Here is a 20,779-nt window from a genome sequence, read left to right as displayed (position 1 = left end):
TGTGAATTTCAGAATTTAGTTAAATTCAGAGCATTGAAATATTTGGGATTTTTTTATTTTTCTTTTTTATTTCAGAACGAATATTAGCCGATGAAGATAAACCATTATTTGGTCATTTACCTTGTCGACAGGTAAGGATCAAGTAGCAGTTCTCTGAATTGGTGAAAAAAAGAGAGGACTGTGCATCTTTAATGCAGAATATCTGAAGTTTAAATTATGGTTATTTGATAGTTTTACTTGCTGGATCCCACTGTTTAGTCAATCAATATCTGGTTATTAATCTATTTAAAAATCAAATCTAGCAAACCTTTTTTTAAATCAATGTGTAGTTTAGTAAGGTCAAGGTTTCTTATGGTAAAAGTCAAAATTAGAATACTGTAGGAAACTTGAATATTTGCATAAACATGAATCTGTCATATACCTTGTGTGTGTGCTGTATGTGTATTTGGCTTTACCTGTATGTGTGTGTATATATGTGTGTATATACACACTCAAACTGCTCCCATTAACTGCAGCTGAGGGACCTGTAGGTGAAAAGACCTTTTCATATTAAGTAACTTTACTAACTGTGGCAATGTTTCTTGTTTGTTTTCAAAGGATGACTGCCTTACATCATTAACAAGATTTGCAGCAGCTCACTGGACAGTTTCATCTCTTTCAGCAGTACAGGGTCATTTTTCTACTCTTTTAGCATGTAAGTTCAACACCTTATGCTGTTTTTCAAAGATGCAGATACAGAAAAATGCTTATAAAATGATTGTTAGTTTTAATTACAGATTAATCTAAGAAGATTGTTTCATAGAGTGGGTTTATATAATGGACTGAAAACTGGCACTTTCACATCTGTGCCAGTACATATTACACCATGCTGTACAAAAAAAAGACTTTTCCTTCAATCTGTAGTTCCAAGATACATTTTTAAGAGAGCCATGGATATTTTGTTATGAAGGAGTTCTCTTGATTCTTCGAAGACAGCATTTATATTGCTGCTTTTAGAAGGATACCTAGAGCAAAGGAAAAGGAAGCATGGTCCTTCATAAAAAGGCAAGTGATATGCTGGAATCTTAAAGAGGAGAAGATAACGATTAATACAGTATTGAAAGGAAGTAGGATATTTTCAGAGGTCTATAATATATCTGCAGACTGTCTTTCAAAAGTAGGATTTGTGGTAAGACAGGACTTCTTAAGTAATATTGTATTTTAAGAATTTGAAATAGAACAGCCAACACGTTTTCTAAGCTTGAAGCATTTACACATAGAGATGAAAAGTCTGAAGTTCAGTCTAATACAGTGATTACCCATGGGAGGAAAGGGTGTTATAAAATGGGTTAGTAGAGGAGGGAAACTTAAAAGTGTATTCATATACTGAAATTACTAGTAGAATTGATGCCATTGATTTCAGAAAACAGTTGGTACCTTTACGAGGAAGAACTTAATTGGCATCATTTTGTAGCAGTAATGATTGAGCCATTTTGTGTGTGAAGCAGAACAGAAAATACTGCTAGCAACTAGATTGAAATTTTGTGGTGTTTTGCATGGTTTTGGTTTTCTTAAACTTAGTTTGTTCTAGTTATTTTTGTTTCGTTTTAATGCAATATAGTCAAGCAGGTAAGCGTCTTTTCCAATAATGTTGAACAACTTTGAATTCACACCTTTCTGGCTGAAACAGGTGCATTTGTGTTTTAAGTATTCTAAGCATAAATGAGGGAGATTGCTCTCATTTTGTAACTGAAGTACACTAAAATCTTTTCATATATAACTAGTCAATTAATTTATTTCTCTTTCTAAAATACTCAGCACTGGTGCCTAATGAAAAAAATGGAAATCTTCCTTGCATACTTGATATTGACATGTTTCATTTATTGGTAAGTATTCCATAATACATATAAACAATCTTTTGATTGTAAAAACTTAATTGGAAACCTTCTCTTTACGCTGGTTTAGGAACCTTTTGAAATGTTCTGGCTTTTAGTAATTTTCCCTTCCTACTTAATGCAATTTAAAGACTTTTTTAATTTCAAGTATTCTTACCTACAGATAAAAGAGGGGAAAATGAGGTAGGATGTATACTACTTTGGGTAGTATAAAAACCCAAACAAAAGCCAAACCAAACAACCCAATAAGCGTTCCCCAAAACCTCAAATGAACAAAAAGCTAATGAAATAACAACATAAAAAACCAAAAATAAAAAATAAAACAGATTTTTAAAAATACCCCAAACAAAACCTAAAACTAAACAAAAAACTGAAAACAAACCCTCCCAACAAACCATAAACAGAAAAATAGAACACACACACCCTAAGCCCCTCCTGATAGTTCATAATTTCATTCACATAAATAACGTCTGGCTAATTAGCTGAAAAATTAGCCATGAGAGATGCTGCCTTCAAAGTGTATGGTTGCAGCATGAGCCAAGGAAATGGGAAGATTCAAAAAGAAAAGGGAAAATACCATCTTTCTTATTTTCTTTTACAGGTAAGCTTGGTGCTCTCTTTCCCTGCTATACATTGTCAGGATTTTTCAGGGGTCAGTCTTGGCGCCGGAGATCTTCACCTGTTTCATCTTGTTACTATGGCACACACAATACAAATTTTACTTACCTCATCAACAGGTAATGCACCTTTCTTTCAACTGTTTTTGAAATGATTCCTCCACTCTGTTCTTGAGAAGCACTGAGGTGCTATCGGTAAATGTATTCCATTGGCAGTTGTAAAATAAGATTGTTGGTACTCTCAGCCCATAGAAAGTATTGATGAACTGTACTCATGAAAGTTCAGTCTTTTGTCCTTATTGCTTGACACTGAAGGATTTTTGGAGCATAGCTAGTCATGATCCTAACTTTCAAGGTAATGTAGCAGAGCCTCTTTCCAGCTAATGTAGCAGTGCCTGAAAGTGTTTATTGCAGGGATATGGCTTAGGCATTGCATGATGAATAAGCTGCAGTTAGCAAAGTAAAGAATCAGTGTATTTTCTGGCAAGAAGAACTGGGTGAGGTGTGACATGCCAAAAGCCAAGAACTTCAAGTGTATTAGGAGATCTAACCAACGAAACAAACCAACACATCTCTGGAGCTGACAATAGCATATACTTACCACATAAGATGTGCAGCAGAAAGCTTTTTTTCCAGTACATCATACTGTATACATCATATGGTGGAATGTTTCACTTAGTTTTGGTCTTTTGGCTTTTTTCTCAAAACTTGAAAAATTATGTTTTTGCTGTATAAATGGAGTAATGACATACATATGAAGTACCTTGGTTATTTCTTTCTTTTTCAGAAGAGAATGGCATGGATCAGGAAAACGCTAACACTGAAGAGGAAGTAGCTGTGCTTACACTGTATAAATTTCTTTGCCAGTGTACAGGAAGGTAAAAGTGCAGTCTTTTGCTAAAATTATATAATACTTTATCCCTTTCAAACTCAACAGTAACTACTGACTGAGTTCTGTATACTAGTGCTGTCAAAGATGAGACTTCTAACTTTAATTCTTACATCTTGTTTTTATCCACTACTTCTAGGCTGAGTTTTCAAGTAACTGTTCCTATAAATTGCTCTGTGCTCATAAAGATACCTGCTCATGAAGGTTATGTTCTGGAACAGTTTTTTCCAGTCCCTTTGCAGATGTGTAGAATCTGGAAATGGTAGTGTCTGATTACAGAAAACTTCTTAAGTTCTGAAATGTCTATGCAAAGTTTCCCTTAATTTACTGTTTCAATTGATTACATTTTTATGAATCTGTGTTGTTTTTCTTGGAGTTAGCTTTGAAATAAGCACTTTCCATAATGCTTGTTTCAACTAAAGTAATTTAATATGAATTATGAGTGAAGACTTAGAAACATAGAATCAGTCAGGGTTGGAAGGGACCACAAGGATCATCTAGTTCCAACCCCCCTGCCATGGGCAGGGACACCTCACACTAGATCAGGCTGGCCAGAGCCTCATCCAGCCTGGCCTGACACACCTCCAGGGATGGGGCCTCAACCACCTCCCTGGACAACCCATTCCAGGCTCTCACCACTCTCATGGTGAAGAACTTCTTCCTCATGTCCAGCCTGAATCTCCCCACTTCCAGCTTTATTCCATTCCCCCTAGTCCTATCACTACCTGATAGCCTAAAAAGTCCCTCCCCAGCTTTCTTGTAGGCCCCCTTCAGATAGTGGAAAGCCACAAGAAGGTCACCTCGGAGCCTTCTCTTCTCCAGACTGAACAGCCCCAACTCTTTCAGTCTCTCCTCATAGGAGAGGTGCTCCAGCCCTCTGATCATCCTGGTGGCCCTTCTCTGGACACGTTCCAGCATGTCCATATCCCTCTTGTAATAGGGGCTCCAGAACTGGACGCAGTACTTCAGGTGGGGTCTCACCAGAGCTGAGTAGAGGGGGAGAATCACCTCCCTTGACATGCTGGCCACGCTTCTCCTGATGCAGCCCAGGCTCTGGTTGGCTTTCTGGGCTGCAAGTGCACATTGACAGCTCATCTTGAGCTTCTCGTCCACCAGCACCCCCAAGTCCCTTTCTTCAGGGCTGCTTTCCAGCCAGTCACTACCCAGCCTGTATTTGTGCTTGGGATTGCCTTGACCCAGATGCAGGACCCTGAACTTTGTCTTGTTGAACCTGAGGAGGTTGGCTTGTGCCCACCTCTCCAGCCTGTCAAGGTCCCTCTGGATGGATCCCTTCCCTCCAGGGTGTCTGCTGCACCACGCAGCTTGGTGTCATCAGCAAACTTGCTGAAGGTGCACTCAATGCAATGCCACTGTCCATGTCACCGACAAAGATGTTGAACAAGACTGGTCCCAGGACTGAGCCCTGAGGGACTCCACTTGTCACTGGCCTCCACTGGGACATGGAGCCATTGACAGCCACTCTTTGGGTGCGGCCATCAAGCCAGTTCTTTATCCATCTTGTGGTCCACCCATCAAACCCATGTGTCACCAGTTTGGAGGCCAGGATGTGGTGTGGGACAGTGTCGAAGGCTTTGCTCAGGTCCAGGTAAATGACATCAGTTGCTCTCCCCTCATCTGTTAATGTTGTGACCTTGTCATAGCAGGCCACCAGGTTTGTCAGGCAGGATTTGCCCTTGGTAAACCCATGCTGACTGTACCAAATCACCTCTTCACTATTCTTCTGTCTTAGTAGTGCCTCCAGGAGAATCTTACTAAATATAGGTCTTAAACTGGGATGATTAAATAAAAGAAAACTTTTTTATTATGTTCTCTTAAGTGCCTTGAAAGAAATTTCCTCAGGCTGGCACCTGTGGAGGAATCTAAAAGCTGGAATCATGCCTTTCCTGAGATGTTCTGCTTTGTTTTTCCATTATTTAAATGGAGTTCCAGCACCCTCTGAATTGCAAGGTACTGTCTGCTTTGTATTAAATCAGCCTTTCGAGACAAACATTTAGGGACAAAATAAACTGCATTTAAACTGTCTTCTCTGAAGATGCTGATTGAATGAAATGTAACTGCTGCAGAATCATATCTGCATAATGAAAAAGGAAAAAAAAATCAGTTTAAAAATGCATTTCTAATATAGAAGCAAACGCTGTGGTAATTATTTAAAATAGAAATTTATGGGTTTCTATTACAAAGTGAAAATTTGATAATTTTGAATATCTTGTTACTTATTATTTTCAACTGAGACCTGCTTTTGCTTGCATTGATTTTGTATGAATTTGCATCTGGTAATAACTAATATCTTTCTGTAAATACCCCAAACTATGTTACACCCCAAAGAATCCATGTTAATAACATACTTTTCTGTCCTCCACATATGGTGGATGTAGGGATAGAATGTAAATCTGAAGATGTTAATAATAAGTAGGTCCACAATTCAGGATTCCCACGTTTAAAACAAGGTCTGATGCTTGGTGCTGAGCTGACACAAGAACAACAGTTGTCTCTTGTCATGGGTATCTTTGTGAATTGGTACTTGTTGTACAATATTTCCACAACACACAGCTGTTTGACAAATTGTGTTTAATTTTTTTTTTTTAAAGTGTTTGGGCCAAAAGGAAAAAAAAACTTTATTCCTGAACTTCAATTTTTATTCAACAAGGTTTTTCAAGTTCACAGTCTAGATGAGTAGTAGTGACCACTTGAGTTCTTTGTTACAGATACTCTAAAGATGAGGTACAAAGTGCAGATGTACTTTCGGACAGTAGATCTATGGGCCTTTAGAGAGCTGGTTGTAGGAGATGGAAGAAGGAAGCTGTTGCTTCACTTTTTTTTTTTTTTTTTTTTTTTTTTTTTTTAAACAGTCCTTAAGTCTTAGGTGTTTGGATGGCCCTGCAGGTCCCTGCTACTGAGGGATATCCTGATGATGGCCATGGCATTGGATATTTTGCTTTCCCTTCCCACTCCCTGCCCCAGGACCCACTTACCCCACAACTGGCCTGTATTGCTTTTCTCTCGTCTTTTAGTGGCTGTTGTGAAACAGGAATCACTTGGACATGAGAAGGAAGTGAGCACAGTTTTTATTGTAGTTCTCCTTGCTCCTTTATTCGGGAGCTAAAGAGGCTGTGCTGTGGAAGAGGTATGGTACACTTGGTCTTGAAAGCTGGGAAGGCAGAGGCCCAGGGAGTCAAACCAATAGACTCGTATGGATTTGGTGGTCTGGCAGAGACTGGCATTGTAGGCATTCTCAGTTTCTGCATTTCTGAGTCTGAGTGAATACAGGATTTGTTGCATTGCTTTTAAGAAAGGATAGATGTCCCATTATTTAAAGCTGTATTTCATTTATTGTAGATAATGTAATTTAAAAAAAATACATAACCTTGAAAATTATACCTTGTTTGTTTTTACAGTAAATGGAACAAACCAGTTTGAACACTTATGTAGCTACCTTTCCTTGCCAAACAACCTCACTTGCCTTTTTCAAGAAAATAGTGAGGTTATGAACACATTAATAGAAAGGTAAGTCATGTTTTCATGCTTATTTTAAATACAATAAAGAATCCTGCATTAGAGATTAATGCAAGTGTTTTCCCAGGAGTACATATATATCGTATTGAATTGTAGACTTTGAAAAGCATTGTAAAAAAAGTGTTTTGGAAAGAAATAATTTTGGTTGTAGAGGTTATTGAATAGATATATTGTGGATTTTTTGCTATTTGTTTATGGGAATTATCATACATTGAAGTTAAAAGCTTGTTGGTTTTGTTTTGGGTTTTTTTGTTGTTGCTTTGTTTGTTTTGTTTTTTGTTTTTGTTTGTAGGTGGTGCAGTAACAAGGAAGTAAAAAGATATCTGGAAGGCAAGAGGCATGCTATCAGGTAAACATGGAAAAATTCTAAGCCAAAATGGGATCAACTTTAATGTTGCAGTTTTCTTAAAGGGTGCTTATAATTATCAGTTCTGCTTTATTGAATGACAAATATATTAAGTGTTAAGCAAAGGGGATTTGGGGGATTTTTGTAAGAAAAGTGAGATTTTGCTTAAATTTGTAGATTTTAAGTTCAAGATGAAATACTACAGTCTCATTCAGATGGATGTGCAGTAATCAGAAGCCATAATATTTCTTCTCATATTTCCTATAGTGGATTTATACCTTCTGATTAGGAAGACATGCAGCTCTAAAAGACATACATATATGTAACCTTTGTTTAAAAATACCAAGCACTGAAGAGCTTTTTAAATTGACTTTTTAAAGAAGTCTCTTCATGCATTTCTACTTAATAAGCAATTATTTTAAATCTAGAACACATTTAATACTTAGTGTACATAGAAAAGCATTTGAAGTGTTTTCCTTTGTGAAGTCTGAGTAAAAATAGTGGTTATAAATTATCCAAATAATTGAGTATGAGGTTCAAAGTGCTGTCATTAAATATATCCTTGCTCTTGCGCTGAAATACATAAAATCCATGTTGCAATATTGTACATACAGTAAGACTAGGTGACAAACACAAATAACACCAGGCTATTAACAGAATTTCTTACACAATAGGACTACTCCAGCTGCATCATTGATTTCCTGTTATGGGTGATTATTGGAATTTTTTAGAGTATGTTCTTTTTGCTGATTCTTAACTGCTCTTCCCAAGATTGTCTAAATCAACAATGATTTTTTTGGTTTTGTTTTCTCTCAGCATGTTCCTCTATGTTGCTTCTGTTAAAAACCTCTGTTTACATTGTCACGATCTAATCTTCATTACTCCTAGTTGAAGTTTATGAAAATGTAGTGTATAGCATCTGCAAAAAAAACCTCAAACCAACAAAACACTGCAAAACCAAACAACTTTTAACCATTTATTATTTCTAAAGGTAGAAATATTAAATAAGTCTTTTTCATTGCATGAATATTTAATTCTCTTCAGGATACAAGTTCTCTGAACTTAAGAGTCAGGCTGTTTTCCAGTTCAATACTAGTGACAAAAGGAAAACACAAAGAAAACTGTTAAAGAAGCAGAACAAATAGTCAGTTAAACCTGTGGTGACCTCATCATGAGATTTTGCTAAAGATGCCCACATGACGTGCATTTTTATGACTTTCTGCCTGTGTGTTTTCTCAAATTCATAAAAAATATGGCTAAGAAAACTGGAGGTGATCTAGTTGAAAGATGTGGGTTCCTTTTTTTTATGTGCTACTGTTTTGCTCTCTGAATTGCAAAGAAAAATAATTTCTCACAAATGCTGTTTAGATGAGTCAGGAAAACATGAATAAGTTTGAACACATTATGTACTACTCAGTGAAATACCAGTGGTTAATTTTACTGTTTTATTCTAGCTATGCACGAGAATCCAACAAATTAATAGACCTTCCAGATGACTACAGCTGCCTCATTAACCAAGCATCCAATTTCTCGTAAGTTTTATGCATTTATAGCAAGGACCACTAAAGTCTTCTGCCCCTTTTGATTAACTAGGAAACCTCTAACACAGAAAGCCTCTAAGTGGTTTATAGAATCATAAAGTTAATGGCACGTGTTAATTGTCATCTCTTCCAGCAAACCTGCCATGTATTTCAGTGAAACGTAAATTGTAAGGTTTTATAACTGTTAACTGTGTAAATCTTCAAAAGTGCTTTCAGTCTTTTTACCATTGGAGGTAATACATATGAATTTATTTTTTTTCTTAACAAAAGGTGTCCGAAATCAGGTGGTGATAAAAGCAGAGCCCCAACGTTGTGCCTTGTGTGTGGGACCATGCTCTGTTCTCAGAGTTACTGTTGTCAAACTGAATTAGAAGGAGAAGATGTTGGAGCCTGTACTGCACATACATACACTTGTGGTTCTGGAGTAGGCATATTCCTCAGGTAAGGAAATTAATAACGCTACTTAGGTTGCTAGGTTGGATGGTGTGTGTACACATGAAATGAGTAGTTCTATATATGAGATTGCAGAAGTGGTTTTTAAAGGCAGTGATTTATTAATAACAGGGTTTCCTAAAAACTAGAGTGTATTCATCTTCCTTATACTTTAGTATAAGGTTCAGAGACTGTTTTTCCTTTAAGATAAAGTATCAAAGGAATTTGAATTTCAAAAGTTAATTTATTCTCTCTACATTTATTGCATTCAAATATTCCAAAACAATGAAGGTAAAACCTTGATTGCTTCTTTACTGTTGAAAACATAACAACCTAGTTGTCTTCCAGCATACAAGGAAAGGTTGTATGTCTGTTTTTGGCTTTGGCAAAGATTTTATTTTCTTGCTATGACTACATCTGGTATTTTACACAGACTGCAAATAATATGACATGAAACTACATTGTTTTTAACTCCCACCAAGGATTTGTAACAGAAAGAGAGTAAGATCTTTAGTTAAAACAAACAAAAATCCAAAAATCAAACCAAAATAAGAACACCCGAACAAACAACTAAAATCCAACCAAAAAACCCCACCAAAAGTGCCTTTTGAAAACCTACACATGTAGATTATACAAAATGGAAGTAGGTGGGAATTGGGAAAGCAGTGCCTATGAAAATAGGAGAAACTATTTACCTAAAAATCAATGCCTAAAATCTCCTCTGCATTTCTTTGTAGAGTACGAGAATGCCAGGTGTTATTTTTAGCTGGAAAAACAAAGGGCTGCTTTTATCCTCCTCCTTATCTCGATGACTATGGAGAGACTGACCAGGGACTCAGGTAAATATTTAAAATACACATATTGTAAAGAGAGAAAAATTCTAAAGCTGTCTGGTTTATACAATACATTTTCTGTCACATTTATACATAATACTATATTTTGATCCTGCCAGTGGATCTGGTACCTACACACGTCTTAATGCTAGTATGTGTTTTTAGGTTAAAAATATTCAATGGAAGAACTTCTCCAGGTTATAAACAGTTGTCTTGAGGTGTGAAAACTTAAATCATTTTAGCATCTATGAAGTTCCTTGGAAACTAAGACTGAAAGTGTTATTTGTATGTAGAACACTTATTTGTAGAATCTGTGTTACTTTAATAGCAAGTGAAAATGGTATGAGATAATTTGATTAAATGTGGTAGTTCTTTATCTCATCTCTTACTCTCATTGGAACCAGAGACAGTTTGGGGACCTGATAGTGCTTCTGTATCTGTTAATGCTTGCTCCTTCTGAAACTGGTCACAATCTTAGAATATGAACTAGGTCAGCATGGAAGGATTGCTGACAACCCGAGTTTAGATGTCTGTGCATGAGATTCCCAACGGCTGGATCAGTGCTGTTGAACAGTAAGCGCAGGAGGCCAGACAAAGTAGCACTCCAGTTTACTATTCCAGATACCTGTTGATTTGTTCTAAGAAGAATAGCATTAAAGGGTTATCTAATATTTCATATGTTTCATTTGAGTGTTTCTGCTTAGCTGCAATATTTTATAATTTCTGATAAGTTGTTATCATCTTTTCAGACGTGGGAATCCCTTACATCTGTGCAGAGAACGATTTAAAAAGATTCAAAAACTCTGGCAGCAGCACAGTATCACAGAGGAAATTGGACATGCACAAGAAGCAAATCAAACACTAGTTGGCATTGATTGGCAGCATTTATAATGGTTCTCTACTGAAGACTGGAACTTTATTAAAGATTTTTGTAACTCAGTAAGATTTTCAAAGGAGGGATTAGAAAAAAAAAAAAGCTGAGGAGAAAACAAGCAAACACCAACAATAAAACACAAACCCAGTCCTATTATTTAAACTTTGTTTTACAATATATTTCATGAAGATACCACTTAACATTAATCAAGTAAACTTCTTTCTATGTAGGCAAGTTTTATTAGTCATATAATTTGCACTGTGCTTCCTTCACATAAATGTCTTGTGTTATAAACCTGAGCAAATGACCTTGAGTTTCTGACAAAACTGATAAAAAAAAATGACTCTTTTTGGAAGTCTGACTATGATTTTTCTTAAAACTGTAAGAGAAAAAAGACTGCTGAAACAGAAACTAGATAGAGCACAATTCTGGATTGTGTTTCACCCCTTGCTAGTAATCTGAGCCGTTTTATTTATTATTCCGCATTTTAATACTTAAGCTGTGTGTACATGCAAAGGAATGAAGTAAGGAAGCAAATAATGTAGCAAATGGATGTTTCTGTGCATCGGTGGATAATTCACTCTTTCACTTGGTGTTACCTAAAATGATTCTGTCATTTGTACTCTGGCAGCGTTCTTGCTTTCAGTTGTTTTTTAACAAAAAAACCTAACACTAGCTTTACAAGTAAAAGAATTTAATTTAAAGCTTTTTCCAGAGCATTGCACTCCTTAGAATTATGTAGTTTGTAATTTGAATTTAGCTGGGAAATCCTTTCACTTTCAATTACATGACTGGTTATTAGTATTCAAGGGTTGACGTTGTGCTTTAGAAGATATTTTAAGATAATGACAATAAGTGAGATGTCATGAAAGCTAAATTTTGTGTTCATTTGCAGAAGCACAGAGGATATTTTCTTCATTTCTAACGGTCAACTTTAAAGGTGCAAATCCCATCTCCTTTTTGTTGCAGACGAACTGAGTGGTTTCCTCTGGCTTTGAAGGGCCATAGTCACATATTTTTGCAGTGATTCTTTTAGTTGTTTTTTTTTCTTTTTTTTTTTCTGTTGTCTCATTGAGTATATTTACTTTCTGGCTTGAATTAAAGCTCTGTAAAAATGTTTGCATATAGTATATTTTATAAATATATTCTGTAACTGCGCAGATTTGCACTTGATATGAGGGTGCCTAAAGGCAATGAATTTTCTAGTTGTATGTAATTAGACCACCAAGGTGTCTCTAAAAAGTGACATTATGCTTACTGATTTAAAATAAAATCCATTACCTTTATCTCTCCTATCTTCCGACAAATTAGTAACATCCTAATTTATATATTCTGTTTCCTTAATAATCTGTGGTTCTTCTAGTTAAATCTCTTTCTGACTACATTTTCAGCCCAGATAAGCAATCCCTTCACTTCACTGTCAGCCATGTCTTCAGTTACACTGACCTAATTGTTTCTATTTTTACAGATTTAATGCTTCAGATAATTTTGTATATTCATGGTGTACAGGACAATTTTTCAAACATTCAGTAACAGTATTGAGTGAAGATGTGAAGTATGAAATAAAGAAACTTGGCTAATGTTGATTTCCTTTTCTTAAAAACAGTACAGACTACTCTTGTCTCTATTACCTGTCAGACTGAATCATTTTCATATTGCTGACTCTCTACTGAGAGTCATGCAAGAAAGTTGCAGGAAAAAATTATATTAATACTTCATTGCTGCCATTCCCTACTTAAGCTGGTTGATACAGAAACAATTTTCTTTGTGTGATACTTAGAAATCACACTTTTTTGGTGACATTACTGTTCCTTTTCAGTGAGTCTTGCTTAAGCTGTGCGCCATATACACACAAATGATGTGTAACTACATCAAAGAACTCTTTTCCTATAAGCATAATATTAAAGATAATTAGTCATACTGACAGATTTCTCTGTGCAAAGCAAAATATTGACAGCAAGAAGGATTTTTTCCCTCCAGGATCAGAGTCAGAAGATGCAAGGTTGAATAGGTTGGTAAATTTATGACCACAAATAATTGCTAAGTACACAATTTATCATATTTTTGCAATTCAGTAATTCTTTACTCAAGACTTCTATCTTCTGATTTGTTTTGCATGTATTTATTAATGTGGAAATAGTTATATATAACACAGTTTCAATATCAGGGGAAGAATATCTGTAAAAAGTTGGCTATAACTTTAATATTTATGGATTATGTAGACAATCTAGAATGTATTATGTGTTTGGAGGGAGAAAAAAACAAACAAAATCAAACAAAACAAACAACAAGAACACAACCAACCAACCAAAAAACAAATACCAAAAAAATCCCAACACACAATCCCCAAACCAGAAACCATCATAACACAATACAAAACAAAGCTGGAAGCATCCAGTAAATGCTTTGGGTGTTAACTTTCAATAAGTAGTTTTTAAATGTTGGTTTCAGATTTTTGCTGAGCTTGTTCCTTCTAATGTGTCACCTTGTTAATCACAAGCTAACAGAAATACTTGGATGTGCAACATCTGCAGTTCCCCGGCTATAAATGTAAGATGATTATATTATTAGTGTCATTTGCTTCAGTCGGCTAAACCTTTTCTGACCTTCACCAAAAAGTCTAATAGTCTATTTAAAGGATTGCAAATTGCATTTTATAAAGACATGAGGCTTGAGGTTCCCGTAGGTAATTTTTTTTCCATTCTGTTCTTCAGAGTAACACTTTGTACTCCCCAGAATTTGCCATAGTAGGCACTTTCTTACTCTAGTAAAGTACGTAAACAAGGTAACACCTGATGCCTTCTGACTTGTGCCAAGAAGCCAGTGCTCCCCACAGCTGTCCAAGTACTTAATCTGTAATGTTATTGTTATTGCTGGCTGAGGTGAAGTGCTCATGCATTCTGAACCTTTTTATGTCTTCAGCTCTTCCCCAATCCCTTATAACTTCCTTCTATGTCCCACCAACTAGTCTTCATGCTGATGCCTAAAAGTAAATTTGGGCTTCATTTTCCATTCTAGCAGTGGGAACAACCTGGACTGAAGGGTTCAATATGTTACTGCACAGTGCAGTTAAATAGACAGTGGACATTGCATCTGCAGCTACACAGACCCTTTTCTGTGCTTTTACATTTGATATAAAGCCCTACCAGCTCTTGCATTCCAGCCCTGGTGTCTCAAGTGCATTTTATTTTATGCTAATTTATTTCAGTGTTTTGTTTAGAAACTCCAATGTTGTGATGATTTTCTTGAGCTGAATATGTAGAGGAGAAGTTGGGTGCTTGACCTACTGTACAGATACCTTCAGCACAAAATCCCAGCTGTTTTCCTATCTGGAAAATTAAACTGCACAAAAGTTGCATCTTAGATCTCTTCACAGTAGAGTCCTGAGTAAAGCAATTTGCCTCTGGACTGTCCTTTGAACCCTTCTGTTTGTTTCATCTTTGTTGAGAAGTATTGTGTGGTGGGTTGAAAATTCACCCCCAACATTAACTTTACCAGACTAGCTCAGTTTGGAAGCAAATGGAGTATTTACAAGCCAAACTACAATCTACAATGAAATGCAATGAATATGTACAAATATAGAGTATTTACAATATTTACAGGTGTTTACAATTAACAAAACAGCACAAGAACCCCTCTGGTCAAAGACTACGGAAGCTGCTTCCCTGCCTCCCCCTCCCTGACCCCCCTGTACAAAGGGAAGAGAGAAAGAAGCAGAGATATGTTAGACTTAGCTAAAAATAAAAGTGATGCAGCCAAGGTCAATAAGCTGGTTATTATATCCCCAGGGAAGAAGCAAGAAGAGAAGAACAGAACAGAACTAGGGTTTGTTTTGGGAACCAAATCTTATGGGAGATATCACTCCAATGGAATTGTTTGGAGTAGTCATTTTCCTTTTTATACCCAATAGTGATTTATTTACATTTTTACTACTTTCTGCTCAAGATTTGTGAAAAATTTTAAAGGCATAGCCTTAAACTACCACATATTTGCTCCATGTTTTCATTTCATTGTTGAGATTGATTATATCAGTTAAATATGACAGTATTAAATAGTTTTGGCTTGAATGTCAGCCTCCTGGGGAATGTCGCTTGTAGCTGGTCCATTTCCAATTGTTCGTTGCTGCCCTCTGAGCCTGAAAATCCATCCACATTTCTGTCCACTTTACAATCTATCTAGTCTACGTCTCCCCAGACTACTTGTAAGAGTGTTTTCTAAAGTAGGACACCATTGTACAGGGAAAGTGGTTTTACAGCAGCTTTTGTTTATAAAGAAGCAAAAGGGAAACAGGCCTTTAAACTAGAAGAGTTGAATCATCTTGTGCATGACCAGGACAGAGAGATAAAAGAGCAAGAACAATTTTGGTTGATCTTTTGGGGGCTTCTATGGGTTTTCTGATCTTCATATTTTCATAGTGCACCCTGCTCTGTTTTTGAGGAGCCAGGACCACTATGTATCTGATGTTGCATCTTGATGAGAGTAGGGTCATAACTGGCAATAAAAGAAAATTTTCTAAGGAAGGCATCCAGTTCTCTGTCATTAGCTGTTCACTTCCTCAGCTCCTTATGCTGAAGATTCCAGAGTCCCATTTCATCCTGCATAGAGAAGGCTGGAGATTTTGTGGGAACACAACTGGATTCAGTTATTATCAAGGCTTGCCTTCTGCAGGAATGCTTCTGGGTGCTCAAGGAGTGATGACCATCAGGGAGCCTGTGACCCTGTGGCAGTTTAGGCTGGGTGCCCCCTGCCACTGCTACATGAGATACACCTCTGGTGTCCTGGGTGCCCACCCAGAGGGGTGGACACAGGAAATGGCGTATTTCTACCCATAAATCCTGCGCCCTATAAGGCCATCTGCAGAGTCATTCTCTTCCTCTTTCTTCCCTCTGCTCCCATGGGAGATGTCCTCTCTTATCAGGTAATGCCAGGGGAGTATCCTCAAGGCCTCTTAGGCCTGACTAGGCCTAATGCCAGGAGGAGAATGGAGGGGGAGGCAGTCTCGGACCTGGCCAGCCTGAGACTTGCCTAGCAGTAGGAGGGGGGGGAAGGAAGAGCCCTGAGGGGTTGGGTAGACCCTCAGGTGGGAGGAAGGGAGGACTGGGAAGCTTTTGGGAATCCTGTGAGGGGATTCTGTATGCTTTAGGATGTTCTTTTCCACTATGCTTTGTAGTTTGTAGTTTTCTGTAGCTTCACCAATTCGTTTTTCCATTTTAACTTTTTCCATCACTCTCCAATCCGTTTGCGTGTGTCATTCTTTTGTCCCTTTCGGGGCAAGAGATGTTCTGGCTGGCCTCAAACCAGTACAGACCCACATCTCTACATCCCCGGCATACACATGCTGAAACTGGCTCAAGTAAGGAGGCATGCCCAGGAACTGGAGCCACTTTGCCTCTGCTTGCTGCCAACCAGCAGTGCCCATGCAGTTTGGGCACTTGCTATCATGGAACTTTGAACTGTTGGGATGGTGAAAAACTCCCCATCAGGTGGGTGGTTGGAGATCTTAGGCTTGACTGGTTCTTGATCCTAGGCTGGTGCTTGCCCCTAGACCAGTCTCTGAATGGTCATCCACTGGAAAGCCCATCAAGGCCTGACTGAAAGTCTTGCAGAGCTGTGCTTTTAAACTGTAAGGCAGCTTTTTCCAGTAAGAAGGAGAAAGGCTTTTATTATTATCTATTTTATTCTGAGGCTAGCAAGGATCAAAGTGTGATTCCTGGTTCTGCTTGGGGAGAGGCAGTTTTGTCTTACTGGCTAATTCAAGTGTAACTTTCATGCATCTGTACTGAGCTAATACGGATTTTTCTGTTGGTTTTTTGTTTGTTTTACCTTGTATTAATGGGTATGTATTTTGTTAAACATGTAACAGGCTAATACATGAACAAACTACAGTGAAATAGTTCAGTTTTATAAAGCGGGGCCCTGTGAATCCCACTGCTGAGCATGTGTTTTACCCCTCTGATCATTTAAGGACCCCTCCATTCTATTGAACAGGAACATCCTGTTGCCTACTGGCCCAGAGAAGTAGCTGAGTATTTATGGTGATAGGTGGAAGCTTTGTACTGAAACATGACCTAGATCTGTTGGAGAGGGTCCAGAGGAGGACTGCAAAGATGATCAGAAGGCTGGAGCACCTCTCCTACAAGGACAGGCTGAAGGAGAGGGGTCTATCATCCTGGAGGAGAGAAGGCTCTGGGGAGACATTGTAGTACCTGAAGGAGGCTACAGATAGATGGAGATGGACTTATAATATATAAGGGCTTATGGTGACAAGACAAGGGGGAATGGTTTTAAACTAGAGCAGGGTGGATTTAGATTAGACATTAGGAAGAAGCTCTTTACTGTGAGGGTGGTGAGACACTGTAACAGGTTGCCCAGAGAAATTGTGGATGCCTTGTCACTGGAAGTGTTTAAGACCAGGCTGGATGAGCCTGGATTAATAGGAAGTGTCCCTGCACATGGCAAGGGGATTGGAACCCAGGTGGTCTTTAAGGTCCCTTCTGACTCAAGCCATGCTGTTATGCTGTATGTGATTCTGTGAAGCATCGTCTTGCTTCAGCTTGAGTTCAGTGTCCACCTGCACATTTACACCCACAGCCACAAAGGTACAAGGGTCCAAGTGGTCTGGCCAGCACTATGTTCTGCAGAGGACAAAAGCAATGGCTGCTGGGTCCTCCTTACATGCCACTTGGTTGGTGATGGCAAGCTGGTTTTTGGAAAGGTCCTTTATACCCACTGGGATTCAGCAGTAACTGTGGTGCCATAATTTGCCTCCATATCCTGCTTCACCTTTCATACATCTTAAATAAGGTTGCTGTTGTGGCTTAAGGGTTAACTGCTGGCCTCTAAGGTGGAACTCAGTCCTGGTGGGTGGAAAACCCGACCCAGGGAAAGGCACCGGATCATGTTATTCCCTTCCCTTTCCTACCTACCTTCTATTTAAGGGGCTGGAACATTGGCAAGCTCTCTTGCTTTTGCTTTCCTGCCTGTTGGGGAGGTTTTGCTGGCTGGGAGCTGTTTGCCATGTGGTTGGGCCTAATCCACTGCTGATCTGGTTTTGTGTATATCTGTATCTATTCCTTTTCCTGATACCTCTGTACATCCCTTGTCCCTTAATACCTTCTACTTCAGTGGTGGTTGGTTGTTTTTTTTTTGTTTGTTTGTTTGTTTGTTTGTTTTTGTTAAAATTGCTTTCTTAGCTTCCAGTTCTGTGCAAGTCTTTTTGTTCATCTCTTTCACCTTCCCCTGCCTATCTTTTCCCTACTGGGGGAGAGGGAGGGAGAGAGGTGAGTAACCTACATTCTGTCCTGTGGGTTTTTGCCCTGGAAACTCAAATCAGGACAGCTGCCTGTTTTCTTGCTTTGGGGTGCCTTGTCACTATAATGGTACAAAGAGGAATGGCACAAGCAACATGCTGTAACCTTGTTTTCTCCTTCTTCTTACCAAAGTACTGGTCTGCTTCAGAGAAGTCAACTGTATTGTGGCCATTTGGAGCTCAAGTTTCTTGGGCTGAGTTTAAACAACACGTTTCTCAGCATCTACCCACTTTCTTTCTGTCATTCAGATGTCTGTTTATCCATACATGTTGCTCTTCAGAGGCTTGCTCACTTGTGTCTTCTGCTGTTTCATACGTGTACATTTCTATTCATGCTTCATTGACAGCAGCTTTAATATTTCTTATACAAATCTTTGTACCTAGTATAAAAACTGCTTTGCACATTCTTATCTGGAGGCTACTGCATTTTTACCCTCTATTTTTTCCCCTCTGTTCTGCCGTATTCCCTCTCTTCTGGCATGCAAATATTAGATGCCAAAACGTATGTCTTTGTTCTTGATATAGAGATTTGTCAAACACTTTTGGAGAAAAAAAAAAAAAGAGGAGGGGCCTTTCACAGTGTGCATGGTGTAGGAGTCAAGAAAAGGTGAGTACTGATCCTCATCTCCTTGACAGCAGTGATTAAATGTTACTTTTTCATCAGTTTGTGATTATTTTCAGTCCCTTTCCAGACAGCATGAGCTTGGAGGTGGTAAGTTTTCCAGTGTGTCCCTTGTGTAGGATCCTGGAAGTAAAGGCAGACTGGCCAGTCAGTCCTGGGCAGAGTGGGACAGATGTGCTCAGGTTAGTAGATGGCATCTGTGCAGGCCATTGCAGGATGTTTTAGTGCCTTGTAAAACCAAGGTGTTGATTTGAAATCAGCCACGTTTGAGGAATAATATATGGCACATATTTCTGTACTTGCAGTACTTTAAATATGGAGAGTGCTAAAGAGTATTAATAAATGAGAGAAAACATTATGTAAAAATAATGAAGGAAACAAGATCTGCAGTATGTTCACTGATGTAATTCACAGGTGTCTTCTAATCAGATACACCTACATTAGAGAGGTAATACTTGCTCCCCATAAAGACAGCTCCAAGGAACCTCCATTTTCTTGCAATGATTGTGGCATAGACTTTTGGAATTAATGTACAATTTGGCACAAAGTACACTGAAGGGGAAAAAAAATCTGCATAATTGTTTGGCATCAATTTAATGCTACTGAACCAGTCAGGCATCCCATCTGTGCATTATAAATCTTTCCATGTCAAGCATTGGTAATCCATAAAGTGCTCAGAACATGGTGTGAGCTCTGAAACCAAGTACCTTGTGTTATATTTTCTTTTTCTGTGTACTACCTCACAGTGTAGACTTTAAGCTTCTGCTGTCTCTACTGCCAGTTTCAACAGGATGGAGATTAAAATAAGGAATTTTGAGGGTTTGATTGGTTTGAGTTTTTTTATTTTACTTGTTTTGTTGTAATGGAGGGGTAAATGCTATGGGATAGCAACATGTGTGGCACTTGAAGCACCCAGTGTTCAACTGGGAGTAACTGCTGTTAAAATCAATATATGTGAAATATTTAAATAAAACATTTCAGTGTGAGTAGCAATTCAAATTGTTGGGCAAATGTGGAGTAAAAGTTATGCAGGAATTGAAAGGTGTCATGTCCATATACATCATCAAGAAACCATGTGGTTGCTTCATTGCATTGGAGCATAAGCTTAGGGTGGGAAGCCCTACCCAGGGAATGGCTGGTGAGGTGTGCATGGTTTCCCAGGGCTGCAACAGTAGGGACTTGTAGTGAAAGGGGGGTGGGGTTGTTTCCTGCTCTCAGAGCTTCAGGATCCACTTCTAAGTCTTCACCAGTGACAGACCTAGTGGTGAAATATCTGAGGAGGGTATGGGACTGGGAACACACACCTGCATGAGCAGCACTCCTGGTTGAGCACCAGCTTGCAAAGAGGAAGGGAGCAGAAAGTCATTTGTCTCACTGGTGTTGAGGACATCCTGCAGAGTAGTTCTTTGAAATCTGGGCATAACAATTTGAAGTACTCTTAAAAACAAGACAAGTAGAGAATAAGCTTAAATTTTAGTTCCTAATTACATTTAAACTTCCAGGTGAAAACAAGAAATGCTGTATAGCTCACTTCAAATATGCCTACAGCATCATTATGGAATCCATGTTATTTCTGTTCTTGTTTAATTTAAACAATCAATGAAAGATTCATTCATATGAACTCGTGAATTCACCTTGTCATTGTTTGTATTTTTTACCTGTTGTTTTCACCTCTAACTCCACTCTGTTATTTGTGTTGGAACAAGCACGTGTGTAAATGGGAAAAACTCACACCTATTTGCAAAAGCCTGAGGAAGAGCCATGCTATGTGGGCAGCTGGGAAGGGAAAAAGCAATTTTCAAAAGGAAAGCTTTGCAGCTGGGCACTATGTGTCATGGAACAGATAAATACAGAAAGTGATCTCCTTCCAGTTTGTATTTACTGGTGTTGCTGCCTGGAAAGTAGACT

General features: G+C 38.2%; 1 protein-coding gene across 6 annotated transcripts in view; it reads left to right on the top strand.

The window, feature by feature from the left end:
• UBR2 (ubiquitin protein ligase E3 component n-recognin 2) overlaps positions 1-12,560 on the top strand; it is a 63,674-nt gene extending 51,114 nt beyond the window's left edge. For all 6 annotated transcript variants that reach the window (XM_054398178.1, XM_054398204.1, XM_054398221.1 and 3 more), the window contains 12 exons: positions 76-131; positions 598-694; positions 1,798-1,865; positions 2,476-2,611; positions 3,279-3,369; positions 5,218-5,348; positions 6,797-6,905; positions 7,207-7,263; positions 8,715-8,792; positions 9,072-9,242; positions 9,971-10,072; positions 10,816-12,560. In XM_054398178.1, coding sequence (XP_054254153.1) covers positions 76-131; positions 598-694; positions 1,798-1,865; positions 2,476-2,611; positions 3,279-3,369; positions 5,218-5,348; positions 6,797-6,905; positions 7,207-7,263; positions 8,715-8,792; positions 9,072-9,242; positions 9,971-10,072; positions 10,816-10,957 — 1,238 coding nt within the window. In that variant the 3' untranslated portion in view covers positions 10,958-12,560. The remainder of the gene's footprint in view (positions 1-75; positions 132-597; positions 695-1,797; positions 1,866-2,475; positions 2,612-3,278; positions 3,370-5,217; positions 5,349-6,796; positions 6,906-7,206; positions 7,264-8,714; positions 8,793-9,071; positions 9,243-9,970; positions 10,073-10,815) is intronic.
• Positions 12,561-20,779: the final 8,219 nt, after the last annotated feature.

This window comes from Indicator indicator, chromosome 2 (assembly GCF_027791375.1).
Source record: "Indicator indicator isolate 239-I01 chromosome 2, UM_Iind_1.1, whole genome shotgun sequence".
Lineage (NCBI taxonomy): Eukaryota > Metazoa > Chordata > Aves > Piciformes > Indicatoridae > Indicator > Indicator indicator.
The sequence above is the reverse complement of the archived record's forward strand: the minus strand, read 5'-3'. Positions and strand labels throughout refer to the sequence as shown.